At 43.9% G+C, this 13513-nt stretch overlaps 1 protein-coding gene across 1 annotated transcript in view; it reads right to left on the reverse strand.

Annotated features, from left to right (window-relative positions):
* Positions 1-6756: 6756 nt before the first annotated feature.
* Positions 6757-13513, reverse strand: part of GTF2F2 (general transcription factor IIF subunit 2) — a 79469-nt gene continuing 72712 nt past the window's right edge. Inside the window, exons 8-9 of the mRNA XM_059839053.1 lie at positions 12261-12404; positions 6757-7607 (exon numbers count right to left, since the gene is read on the reverse strand). Coding sequence (XP_059695036.1) covers positions 7488-7607; positions 12261-12404 — 264 coding nt within the window. The 3' untranslated portion in view covers positions 6757-7487. The remainder of the gene's footprint in view (positions 7608-12260; positions 12405-13513) is intronic.

The raw sequence follows: 13513 nt of genomic DNA on the forward strand, positions 1-13513 counted from the left end.
AGTTCTGTGGGAACTTCATATATATATATATGGGGTTTTAATTTTTTTTTGTTTTGTTTTGTTTTTTAAGCTTTTTCAATAAAGGATTTTGGGTCAGCTGTGCTGGATGAGGTACAATTCTGGTGTAGCCTGCTTCATCCAGTGAGGCTGGGAGGCAGGTCCAAAGCCTAGGTAAAGTCACTGAGGCAGCTTGTGCTTTTCTTGTAGAGGATGTTGTTAATGGGGCCAGGTGAGGATTTTATCTTCCCTTTCCTGATGCATCTGCATTAAAAATGGGAACATGAAAAGAGGGAGAGGAAGCAGTTGAGACTTCTCAGTTGAGTGAAGTTAGTGTGGGCAGGGCAGTGCTGGTATGGCTGTGCTGCCCCTCAGAGCCCTGGCTCCCACTTCGTGTGAGTCAGTGTTTAAAATTCTGGAGCTGATATGTGGGAGTGAAAATGACTCCTCCCCTTGCAGGCTGGTCCTGCCGAGGCTGGGAGCCCTGGGCACCAGCCTGGAGCAAATTGCCACGTGGCACCTGTGTACAGATGGAGAGCTGCTTTGAAAAGCAGGTGCTTCAAAGCACGATGAGCACAGCCTTGCTGCTTGGTTGAATGGCATATTGTGTGTCATCCTGTCTGTACTCCAGGCTCACTGGGGTATTTAATTACTGTGTGCAAACATTCCTAACTAGGGAGTTCTGTGCTCCAAGCAGGTGTGCTCTTCTGCATGGCAGAGCCTCTGGTGGGAAAGCTCCTTTCAGCCTGCTGTAAGGAAGTGTCAGTTCAAAGGCTCTGGAGATGAGGGATTTTGTTTCTTCAGTGAGCTGGAAGTGAAATGTTTTTGCTGGGCTCACTGCACTACCCAAAAATGCATTGCTGCCTTCAGTTTCTCAGGGAAGAGGATAAGCATTGCTGCTCTGCAGCATCATGCCTGTCAGATGCACCAGGAGGGTGTGGTAGGGAAGGACTGCGGCAGTGCCAAGTGGTTGTTGCAGCTGCACTGCTGTGCAGTCAGGCTGAGGGAGAGGTGGGAGTCACTGCTTGCTGTGAATGGGAGCCCATGCTGGAAAATGCACTTGTCCACAGTCCATGATGCAGCTCTGCACTGGGGAGGAAGTCTATGTATTTCCTCATAGCATAATTCCTCTTCTTCCAGCCCATCTTCATCTCAAGCAGCTGTTTCTTTAAGTGGTTTGGAAAGGAAAGTCTTCATACTTCAGACAACAGCTTTGAAGTTATTAAATTGATAAAATCCTCCATGATAACAAATTTGCCTGGTGCTGCTTAAAATACAACTGGAACTGAAGGACAGCTTTAACACTCAGTCCAGTCTTCTTTTAAAATGTGCTTATCAGGCTTGCATCTCACATGCCTGGAAAGATACTTTCGGTGGATTTGGGAAGGATCCAAATTGCATTTTCCCTGAGCCTCATGGAGCAGGTTAAGCAGCTAGGTAAAAACCTCCCTTATGCTGGCTGGGGTCTCAGGCTCTGTGGGGCCAGGAGGGTGCTCCTGCACCCACTATGAGCTGGATGCTGACAGGAGAAGGAAGGTTGATTTGCTTACAAAGAGAAAAACCTGCCTTTCTAGTTTCAGGCTTCTGTGGTTAAAGGAGTGATGCCTTGGGGCTGAAGGAAACAGCTGCTGTGCTGGGCACATGTCCCATGGTCTTGACTTTTTGCCCTCCTTGTCTGCTTCTTGTCTTACAGTTTTGCTACCCCACCTACAAATTCACTCTATTTTTGCCCTCTGGAAGCAAACAAAAAACCCCAAACACCTTCCACGCTCCAGTGACTGATGTTAATGGCCATTTTGCTACTTGGCCATCTGCTTTGAGGAGAAATGGTGCAGACCATGGGGTGTTCATGCAGTGCACAGAACATGTGGTGTGCTGGGAGAGGCACCGGTGTCCCCACTGCCCTCTGGAGTTCCCAGCTTTGCCTACTGAGCTGGAGGTGGATGCCAGGGCCCAAGTGGGTGATGGTCTTTGAGCCTTGTGCAGCCCTCAGCCTTGACACAAGGAGGGAGAACCTGCAAAGGGAAGATTCTAAATGAAAGTATGTTGGAAACAAGGAAACACAGTTGGGTTTGATTGGTGTGTGGGGCTTTTTTTGTGAATTAATTTTTTAACTCAGTTTAGCTCACAGCCAGAAGGCAGTTACAATAAGCACAGGACATGGTTGTTACCAAAAATAGAATAAGACTGATTTTTTTTAATTTTTTTTTTTATTTTTTTACATTTGGAAAAAAATGGAAAAGCTGCAATTTGCTTACTTCGCTAAGCAAGTCCCTGACTGTTGAGCTGGCGCAGTAAACAGCTGTTCAGGGAGGATGCTTTCATTAAAGAGCAATAGTATCCACATAAGATAATTCTGCTTTCTCATACTCTCTCTGCTGCTCACTTGGCACAGATAGGATGCCTCCCTCTGCTCTTGTGAACCTCCATCTGCACTTTAGCTCTGTAGCCACTTCCCTGGCGTGTTGCTCCCTTTGTAAGCTGGGATATTTTGCTCTGGACCAGGAAATCTCTGTGTCACTGTAGCTGGCAGTGGGAGAGCAGCAGTTAAACACCATGTTCATTAGCTCAGGGATAAATGTCTTCGTAGGAGGGAAAAAACCCTAGCCAAGCCTGGAAGTTGTTGCCCTAAACAGTACCAAATCCATTCACAAGAGCATGATCTTGCTGGTTTGCAGTCCCTGTGTCTTGGCTGCATTTTGGTTGAAGCCACAGCTGGAAGCTGTTGTGCAAAGATCACAGCCAAGTGCCTGTGGCCAGGGCTGGTGGCTTGAGGCAGGTTTTTTTGGGTGCCAGCAAATGCTGGCAACCCTGCCAGTGTGTTCTGCAGGAGTGGGTGGGAGGTTGTTGAGGATGCACATGGCTGCTGGGCATTTTAATCCACTAGAGCTGCATTCATCATCTTCTACCTGAGGCAGAAGGGATCCAAACACCCTTGAAAATCTTTTTATGACCATTTTGGTTGTGTGATGCCAGTCTTGCCAATGTAGCAGCAGCTGGACACACTGATAAAATGCTGAACCATTGTTTTCTCTGCAGCCCACACTTTATCCTGGGAGCTAACAGCTGAGATTCCCCTCCCCATCTAACCAGCAGTAGTAGGAAGGAAGCACTGCTGGCATTTCGGAGAGCAAACCTCTCTTTTCCTATTCTCAGTAAGGTGCAGATGTGCAGGCACAAAGCAGTGCAGCTGTTTGATGATTTTTATTATTTTTTTTTTTTAATAGGGAATGTTCATGAACATAGATGTTGAGAAAGTTTTTTTAAAGATTAGTTTCCCAAATTATTTGTAGCAGAGTGGTTAAAAATGGCCAGGTAAAGCTGGGTACTCCTGTCCTCCTCAGCTACTAAAACCCCACTGTTGCTACTGGAGTGGTCCGGTTCAAGGGCTGAGGTTTAACTGCTTTACCTACAGCTGTGTCTGACCCGAGCTGGGTGCCCCTGGTCTGTCCTATGGTAGAAGGGAGGGATGATTTCACTGTCCCTGCAGCTGTGTGCTTGCTGCAGCCACAGAACTGCCTGCAGCTGCTGGTGCTTCCTCATGCTGCCCACAAAAAGGTGTTGCAGGGAATCAACTCTGCTCTTCACCCACCAGCTGCAGCTGCCCCAGCCCACCAGCCACCCCCAGCAGCATGTGCCATCCCAGTACTCCCATGTCCTGATTTTCAGCCATGCTCATTTCTGAGTAAATTTCTTCTCAGTAGCTGTTCAGTGCTGTGTTTTGGATTCAGAATCTGAGCGGTGTTAGTAACACACCGATGTTGTTTTTCTGCTAAGCCGTGTTTACCCTAAGTCAAGGACATTTTTCTGTTGTCTCATGCGCTGCCAGCAAGAAGAGCTGCAAAAGAAAGAGGACGGGGGTGGGGGGAGGAAAGCACAGCTAGAACAAAGAACCTGGGCTCACCAGGGATATTCCACACCACAGAATGCCATGCCGAGTATATAAATGGGGGCGGGGGGGACTTACCCATAAGGGGGGAGGTCTGCCATCAGTCAGAGGGTGATGAGCACTTGTATTGTCCATCACTTGTTTTTCCCTTTTTATAAGCATTTTTATATTTTTTTACCATTACTACTATATTTTGATAATTTTCAGTTATTGAACTGTTCTTTCTCAACATACTAGTTTTACTTTGATTCTCCTCCTCTGGAGGAGAATTTCCCTGACATTGGGGGAAAGAGAAGGGAGGTTGAGTGAGCAGGGGATCTCTAAAGGGGTGGCTGTCACCTTGTGTCTGCTCAGGTCCCTGCTGGTACTGCCTGAGCTTACCATGTATGTAATTTCCCATGACTCAGACTGGTCATTTGGGTCAAGCAAGGCTGGAGAGTGGACGTGCTTTTAATCTCATTTAATGGCATTTAGCACACAGAAACTTCTGCTCATGCCTGTGGGACCCGCTCACCAAGCAGCGTTCTGGCCACTAATATTCAAGAACATCTGCATGAGCAGAGTTCAGCATCAAGCAGAGACAGCAGCAAATGGGAAGACCAGCAGGGAATTGTTCATTGCTGCTGCGAGTCCAGAGTTTAATCCAAATGTGGGGGCCAGGGAATAAGACCTGAACGCCTCCAAGCCTCCTCCTCTCTTCTGGCAGATGGAAATCCTGCCAACAGCACTTGTGTAAGGGCGTTGTGCAGAAGAAGTGTAGCAGAGCTGGAGAGCTTCTGCTGGTTATTAAACGATGGATCCAAATGAGGTTCTCCCAAATGCTCAATCATTATCCCAGCCTTGCATGAATTTAGACTAGTCCTGCAGTGCCCTGGGTTACAGCAGAAGGTGGAATATGGGGGTCATAGCACCATGTTTATCTTGCTGCTTCTGTCTCTATGATGGTTTGTAGCCTAAGATCCCACGGCTTAGCTGCAGGCTGGATGATGACCTGCCAAGGGCACCTAAAAACTCCACCTTCATCTTTACCATGTGCTCCCACAGGCAGGAGCCAGCAGAGCCCTTGAATGCGTGACACAGGTCCTGCTGCCAACACAGGAGAGCATCTTTCATGCTGTTGATCAGCATCTCTGTGGGCTCAATGTTACCTTCTCTCATGCCACTTGGATTTTGTGGCAGCTTTTGAGGCTAAAATTCCAATTCCACCCTAGAAAAACTTCAAAATCATGCAGGAAGCAGGTTAAAAAGTAGCTTACAAGCTACCTGGCTTCTGGACTCAACTGGTTATCTTTTCTTCGTTTACTCTGATATAGCATTTTCATTTTTGAAATGCTGTTTCCTCACTGTCCCGCTCTTCATTATTTATAACTGGTGCTATTCCACAGAAGTACAGTTTGGCATTCCTCAACTTTTCTGGTTGCTCACTGGTTGAAAACCCCTCTGCTTCTTTTTTCTCTTTACTTCTAGCACTCTACACGTTTTTAATGATACCCATAAAAAAATCAAGCCTTTGCAAACTCCATAAACCCCATAAAAAACAGAGTGCTCTGCACATTTTCCATTACTCCTGAGCAGAGCTTATTTACCCTGTCCAAAGGCACTCTGCAGATCAATAAAATATCTCCTTTACTTACAAGTTCAGGCGTTTCATGCTGACTGATTATGTCCCTCTCGACTGAAGACAAACTGTGAAGCAGCTCACATAAAACCAGAAATACAAGCAGATCCAAAACTTTCCTGCTAAACTAATCCTGCTGGGGATTCCACTCAAGGTAACCATTTCCCTCTAGAATGTCACAGTCATTTTTACCTGTGGTAAGAAATTACACCGCTACTTAATCAGGATTGCGTGGCATCCCCCTGCATGGTTTTAGAGGACCATATGAGGAGCAATACAAAGGAGAAGCTTACCTAGACTTGCTGGGTGCTTCAGCTTCACCTGCTGAAACAGGACACAGATCCCACAGAGGAGCCCAGCTCATGAGAGGCAAGAGCTCTCATCCTACTCATCCCTGAACGCAAGTCCACAGAGGACAGCAGTGTGAGCAGGCTCTGGCTACTGCCCGGGAGCACATCATGTTCCACAGCAAGACACAAAGGCTGACTTCCTGTGTTCCTCTCAGCATCCTCAGATGGCTCCTGCAGCCATCTGCCAGCTGGGTCCTGCTGTAGAGCCCAAGGAGACACGAGTCAGTGGCAGTATTTATGAAAGCACACACTCCCCTGGAATGCAATCTGCTCTTCAAAACTCGCAGCAGTCCCTCTCCTGGGAACTGGGCACTTAATGCTACAGGACACTGAGCACTAGCCCCAAGTGTAGTTAAGAGAGATACCTACACAAACTACTCTAGAAAAAAATGAATTGAGCAAAATTGTGTGACTTATGTATAAGAGGTGTTTTACAGACCTCTGAAAGCACTTGACCACTCCCAAAGCCTTTCATTGCTTCGAAGTGGACCAGTAATGGAATGTTTGCTTCTCACACAGGCCTCCTGTGTCATCAGGGTGAGCAGAAATGATGCATACACCTGAAGGACATGAGAGAATGTGAAAGCTGAGCTATCAAACCTCACCTGTTTAATTTACAGGTATAATAATGAGGTTATCCCCACTCTGTTTTTTGCTTTCTTTAACATAAAAGCTTTGAGAATATAATTAAATCATCCCTTCCCTGCTCCCTTCTGAAAAGGATGTTGAAGGAATAACCCTTGCAGTGTGCATTTCAAAAATGGGGAAACAGAGACACAGACACATTTAGCAATCTTTCTCAAACCACAGAGGAACCCAGTGGCAAAGCCAGCAATAAAAATATGCTTTGAAAAAACACTTCAGACTTATGCCACCTAAATCACAATGTGTTCAAGTCAATATTGTGTGGTACAAATTAAAATAATACTTTTATTGATATGCTTAAACAGAACAAAGGTAACAGCATAAAAACCAAACAAAAAAGAAAACTGTTCCTTCCTGTACCAAACAGACACGTCATTTTTTTCTCAGTAATCACATGGAGGGGACTGACATCTTCCCACTGACTTTATGGGTTTTTAACTGCATTGGTTTGTTCCCAGGGAGTCTAAGGATTGTGATGAGCACCATGGTTGTGGCTGTTCTTCCTATAGCCTGATACTAGGAGGAGCGGCATGTCCATTCCACACAAACACTGCACAAAGGGTTGTGCACATTTGCAGGCTTCCAGACAAAGCCCTGACAGATCCCAGCAGAACCCAGGGTATTAACCTGGTTACACTGGAATGCAAACCCACAAAGTTATGGTTTCCTCTAAGACACATTTTCCATCAAAGTTATCGAGACTAGGAAAAGCCACAAAGCTACCAAGAAAAAGTAAGAGGAGAACTCAGAAGATTTCTAATAAAGATAAATCTAATACAAGTTTATTCTATAAACTTTTCCTGTCAAAAGACAAAGCATATATAGAAACATACAAGAAATATTCCTTGCAGAAAAAAGCTACAGAAAATTACAAAGTATCAGCTGCTTTAATTTATCTTCATCCTTGCAGAATTGCACTGTACTCAGTCCTGTCTGTAAACACCACAGATCCCTCAGTGCAATCACTCTTACATCATAAATATTTTTGTTAATCACTCTTTTCTTCTCCTTGGTAATGTCTGTATTCCGGCTTCAGCTCCCATGTGTTTTTGTGGGTCCCCTTCACATTGTAGATGCCTATTTCTCTCAAAATTTCTTTCAAGTATATCTGAAAGGAAACAAAAGTTCAAATTAAACAGGCAGGCAATTGCTACAGTTCCTGCACACCTGCTCAATTGCATGGACTCAGTTCCTAAGGGGCAGACAGCCTGGCTGGCTGATGGGCACTAACTGGTGTGGGAAAGACTCTGGGATAGACTTTGACCCTCAGGCACCAGCAGGGATTAGCAAAAGCCCCAGGGATGCAGCAGGGAGCACCTGAGCCCCAGAGGTGATGGCTCCCAGGCAGTCCCTCAGGGAGGCAAGTACTCCAGGGGCTGCTGAAATGAAGTTACCAGCACCTCTTGGGAACTATTATGTCACACATCTTCCTCCTGCTGGAATTTCTCCAATTGAGCTAAAAGCTCTTGACCTTTCTTCCTGCTTGGGCTGGGATTATCTTGAAAATCCTTGCCTTATTCAGACTTTGTCAAAGCCTCAATCTGTTGGTTTTCATGCCCTTTTGCAAAGCTTTAAGCATTTTATTATGGCCTCATTTTTAGAGGAGAGCTGAGTGTATGTCTGAGAATTTTCTAATACCTTAAAATATTAAGGCTTGGAAGAAAAACAAAAAAAACCAAAACAAGTAGAGCTATTATGCCAGTAGTATAATAATCTTTGACAAAACACAACTCGCTGATATTGCCCTCCTTCACTCTTTATAATAAACACCAGTAATTTTCTTAAGAGTCACAAGAGCCTGCTTGTTTGTTTAATTATTAATTGGGACTGAGATGAGTGGATTGTCATGGCAACTACAGTCCACAGTTTAAGAATCCCCACATTAAATTCATAATTGCTTGAGTTTGAGCAATTTAATCCTGTTGGAATGCTTAAACTGAACTGGAGTTGTTGAAAAATACAAATGCTTGTATCTTTGCATCTGCAGTTCCACTAAATATCAATGTACTCCAAGCCATTAAAACCAACAAATATATGTTGAAGACACAGGAAAATAAGAAAGGCTGATTTTCTAAGTGTTTCTTGCACTCTTTCCCTCTTTACTAAATGGAAAGCTAAGAAATACATGAACAAAAAATATGTTCTCAGTCAGTAAAATAAATGTATTTTAGTAAAACTTATCCTTACTCTCCCTCTCCATGTACGCATCAAAGGTATGCAAATCAGCCCAACACGTAAGAAAGGTGACTGTCAGGGATGTGCATATGAACCAGCTTCTGAGGGTCTTCTAGGGTGTTTCCTTTGAGCAGAGTAGCTGGGCTCAGGAGCAGGCAGCTCACTGTGCAGGGATGGCTCCTCAGCCTGCTGGGGCGCAGGATGCAAACCCCAGCAGGTGGCAGCAGCAGATCACCGCCGTCCCCTCGCACACCTCGTCTGTTGCAGAGATGCCGTCATTGTTCCCCTCAGGTACCCGGGACACATGCACGCTACGGCAGCGATGCAGCACGCGTGGTGTCACAGGTGCTGGGAGCAGGTGAAACAGCCATTTCTGCATGGGTGCGTGCAGATGTGCACACATGCATACCCACTGCCTGCTTTGCAATCCCTGCACACGAGGCAGTGTCACCGACAGACGCTTCAAAGCATGGCAGAGTGGGTGGGAAAAACACCTGGCTGCAAGGTTAAATTCTGCTCCAGATCACATGGACAGAGAACTGAAAAAATCCCACATAACTGCACCCAGTGCCATGAGGTACACTGATGTGCAGTTCTTGAGCTGGCAGATCTAGTCTGCCTGGTAAGCTGGGTCACAAGGTGTGATGCTGCTGCTGGGCTCAGGCACTGTGCAACCACTATGGCTGAATTGTCCACAGCACCCACCCAAACCCACCCACCCAGCTACATGAAGGCTATTTTTAATTTCAGGTACTTTTCAGACCTAATTACCCAGGCAGTTCTGCTTCTCTCAGGGCAAAACTTCCAAGAGTGTAACAGAAGGGAATAAAACCAACCCAAACCGAATAGCAAGGTAAGGTCTGAGACACAGATAACAGCACTTCAACTGGAACCATGAACTGCAGCAGCTGAGGATTTGCCACTTACTTCCCATCTCTGCTGCAGGGGGTAACCAGGCAGGAGAGGTGTTAGGGAGGGCAGCTGAGAGCATTAACCCCAAAACATCTCTGTGTGTGCACAGACAACACTGAACTGCTGGAGTTTTTAGACAATTATGAAACATCACGGTGTGTGTACAGACAACACTGAACTGCTGGAGTTTTTAGACAATTATGAAACATCACTGTGTGTGTACAGACAACACCGAACTGCTGGAGTTTTTAGACAATTATGAAACATGGATAATCCCACTGTGCTGTGCTGTACCTGAGAGCAAGTGGCTTGAAGAGATGAGTTCAGGGGATGCTGTGATTTTTCCTGCAGGATCAATTCTCCTTCTAGAAACCAGGACTCCCCACCTGGGACTGCAGTGCACCAGGCTGGCCTATGTATCTTGAAGTACAGTGCTCTGACACTGTACCATGGAGAGAAACCCCACACTACTCCCAGTGATGCCAAATACTGAATTTTAGAGCCTGACGATTGCTAATCAGGGGGCCACAATTTTTTCTCAGAAAGGGATCCAGTGCATTTATGTACATATAATCCTAGCATAGAAACTCATCTGTAGGTGATCTCTTAATATATTTAAAGCATCTTCTGCTCTGTTCTACCTTTTCTCGTGATTTTTTCCATATAAAGTGAGATGTTATCATGGAATTATGGGATAAAAATTTCTGAGGAGTTAACTTACAAGCTCTAAAAATACTTCTGAAACTTTGAGGGGGAACAAACCCTGTTGTATTTAGGATAACCATTACTTAAAGCTAAAATAGAAGAAAAAATCCAAACAATCTACTAAATTTTTTAAAAATACAGTTCTTATGCCACTGGCTACATCCTGCTTCCATTCTTCACAAATATTTATTATCTCACAGGCTGTATTATGTTCTCAGCCATGAAGCTCAAGTCTGGAATTACTGCAATATTTCCAGGGAGCATTCAGTACTTACACCTGTGTAAGTGGCAAAAGATTTGCCTACTACTGCAAATTGTTATTTTGTTAATAGAATAAAAAACAAATATATTGAGTTTTCCCTAATATAGCAGTCATTTACATTCAGAAAATACTTGTTTTGTGATTTCATGACACAAATAAAGATGGCAGCAACTTTTTGTGTAATTGGCAACATATTCTGTAGCAAGGGTTTAATTTACTATTTACATTTACCCTTACATAAGAAAAGTACCTTTATTTATTTGTAACTTCAAGTTCTCCGGTGGCTTAAGTGGGAGTCTACTGCAAGCTGATGTCATGGTAGATGAGATAAATCTGTACCGAGTTGCATTCAAAGTGATCCAGATAGTGACTGCCACACTTCTCTTACCAAAAATAAAACCCACTTAAAATTTTCTTGCCACTTCCTCCATACCTTCCTCCTATTCCTTCCTCCTTCTCAGCTCCCATGACCCACACACCTTCTCTTTCGCAGAGATATGGAGCTGACTCATGAGATAAACGAATGGAAGACATGGATATGTTACTCAACTTTCAAGTTTCTTTCAAGGCACTAGAACCCAGTGAAGCTACATGGATTTTACTTGGGTAACATCTTCGTGCAGCTTCTAACCAAACAGACTGGTCACTTATACGAAGGCTCTGACAGAGATACACTTCATTCTAAATGTGAAGTGAGCAAAACTAACAAGCATTTTCATTTCTGCCCCTTTTTTTACAGAGTATTTTTTCCATAATCCAGCTGTTACCATTCTTTCTTCTGCCTTAGCTCTAACAACCTGTGACATTGTTGCTCCATTTAGACTCAATTAAATCCCCTTAAGTCTTCTGAAATCTGCAGCAGGGTTGAGGACAAATATTGAAGTTGGCAGTGAAAAACATCAAAAACACTGAAGGTCCTTTGGATATCACTGTCACCCTGCCACTCTTTCCTGGTCTGCTCAAGGAAAACTTGCACACAGAAAGATGGGAAAAAACTGAAAAGTTATGGGTCATACATGAAGAGGCTGACAGACACTGCAAGACAACAAAACCATCACATACGCAGATGTCTTGGTGCTTTTCTTGTCTGTGTATCAAAACTGCTCAAAAGTAAACCCCAAATAAATCCTAAATATCAACCACCTAAACTCTCAACCTAAAAATTACCCTATTTGTAAAGGAAATCCAATGATTTTGGAGGCATTGAGCCTGAGGTCATGATGCCTGAGCTCCTAACATGAATAATCCCTGCATTTAATACAAATTCCTTTAAATATAGAAAAAGAGCAACCCCTGTTGCTGTGCCAAAACAAAGTTCAGAAGCTGAGGGAAAGGCTGACCATAGACTTACATAAGCTGCTACTGCCAAGAGAACTAGGCTTCAGTGAGGACAGGAGTAGCAGGGGAGACATGAGAGCATAACAGAATTTGCTTCCTAGTATTAAAGCAAACCTAAATAAAAAAGAGACCATTTAGGTTATTTAAACCATCTCTGTCAAGAGAAAGCACACTCACTGCAATGTTTGGTATCCTACACTGTCCTACAATGTTGAACTTAAAACTTGGTGATTTCAGTTTGTTGTAAAACATATTTAGAGAGGAGTTTCTAAGGCATATAATACATACTAAACTATTTTCTAGATATGCAAAATACACACAGTAGTAACTACTGAAAATGTTTATATTTACAAGACTTGCAGTACATACCACTGGCTGTTTGGTTATGTCCACCAGGTCTTTAATGTTGTAATACTGATGTTTCTCAAAGGCTGAAAAAAGCATGTCCAACACTTGTTGTTTATCAGCTCGAGCTCTTTTTCCATCTTCTTTCTTCTTCTTCTCATATTCAATCTGTTACAAAACATGTTTTAAAGACATTCACATGTAATGCTGTATAATTCTCAGTGCTGACATTAAGCTACAAAAAAGTTCTTCTATTTAACAAAACATTGTTGAGTGCTTTTCATCTGGAAAGTTTTCTTTTGAACATTCAAATATTCTTTTAAGAACATAAACTAAGCATTTTGTCCTGAGCACAATAAGCTTCTCAGATTATCTGCCTTAACCAGAAAAAAAAAAAAAAAAAGTGGAAACAGAGCCTGCAGGTGCCCAAACCCAGGAAAAAAACGAAGAATAATAATACAGGAATCCAAACTGAGACTGTATTCTCACTCCATCTCTGTTGGTACCAGCTTCTGAGGCACAATGACAAATGTCAAACAACCTCCAAACTGCCATGCTCGGGAAAATCCACAGACTAACATGGCTACATCCACAATTATAACAAGCACCTGCGCAAAGAATGTTCCCAATGGCCCTTGGACACTGCCTCATTTTCTCTAGAAGCAGCACTCAAGCTGCTGCATAAACTCCATTCAATATACAACCAATCTTCAAAGACACGCTTTGAGGATCTGGATGGTTTCTCTTCAGGAGAAACCAGAGTAGCACACATGAAGTTGCACTAATCCCAAAAAACCAAACCTTCTAAGCAGGCAGAGGCCCCTTGTTGCCACACATCATCCTACTTCAAACTGTACATTAAAAATTACTTAACCATTATAATCTGCACCAGATGACTATATATCTTCACAGAAACTTTCATCGCCTCCAAAAATACTTCCTCTGATTCATCATCAGAAGCACAGACCAGCACACCCCAAACAAACCCCAGCTGCCAGAGAGCACCAACTGTGACACCTGCCAGCACATCACCCCACCCACCCCCAATACCACCCTGGAACAGAAAACCAGCCAGCTCCTTGGAACCAACAAAAGTGATCCAGAAGGTAGTGTAAGTCACATAATTATCAAGTGCTTTCAGGCAAACTGCGTGGGCGAATCCATAGCGGCACAATGTACAGCAGAAAAGACGCATGTGATCAATAAGGGACACACGCCTGGCTGTAAATGAGGTAATTCTGTATGGGAGTCGTTCTGCTTCTGATGGCTCAAATCTG

The sequence above is a fragment of the Haemorhous mexicanus genome, chromosome 2 (assembly GCF_027477595.1).
Source record: "Haemorhous mexicanus isolate bHaeMex1 chromosome 2, bHaeMex1.pri, whole genome shotgun sequence".
Lineage (NCBI taxonomy): Eukaryota > Metazoa > Chordata > Aves > Passeriformes > Fringillidae > Haemorhous > Haemorhous mexicanus.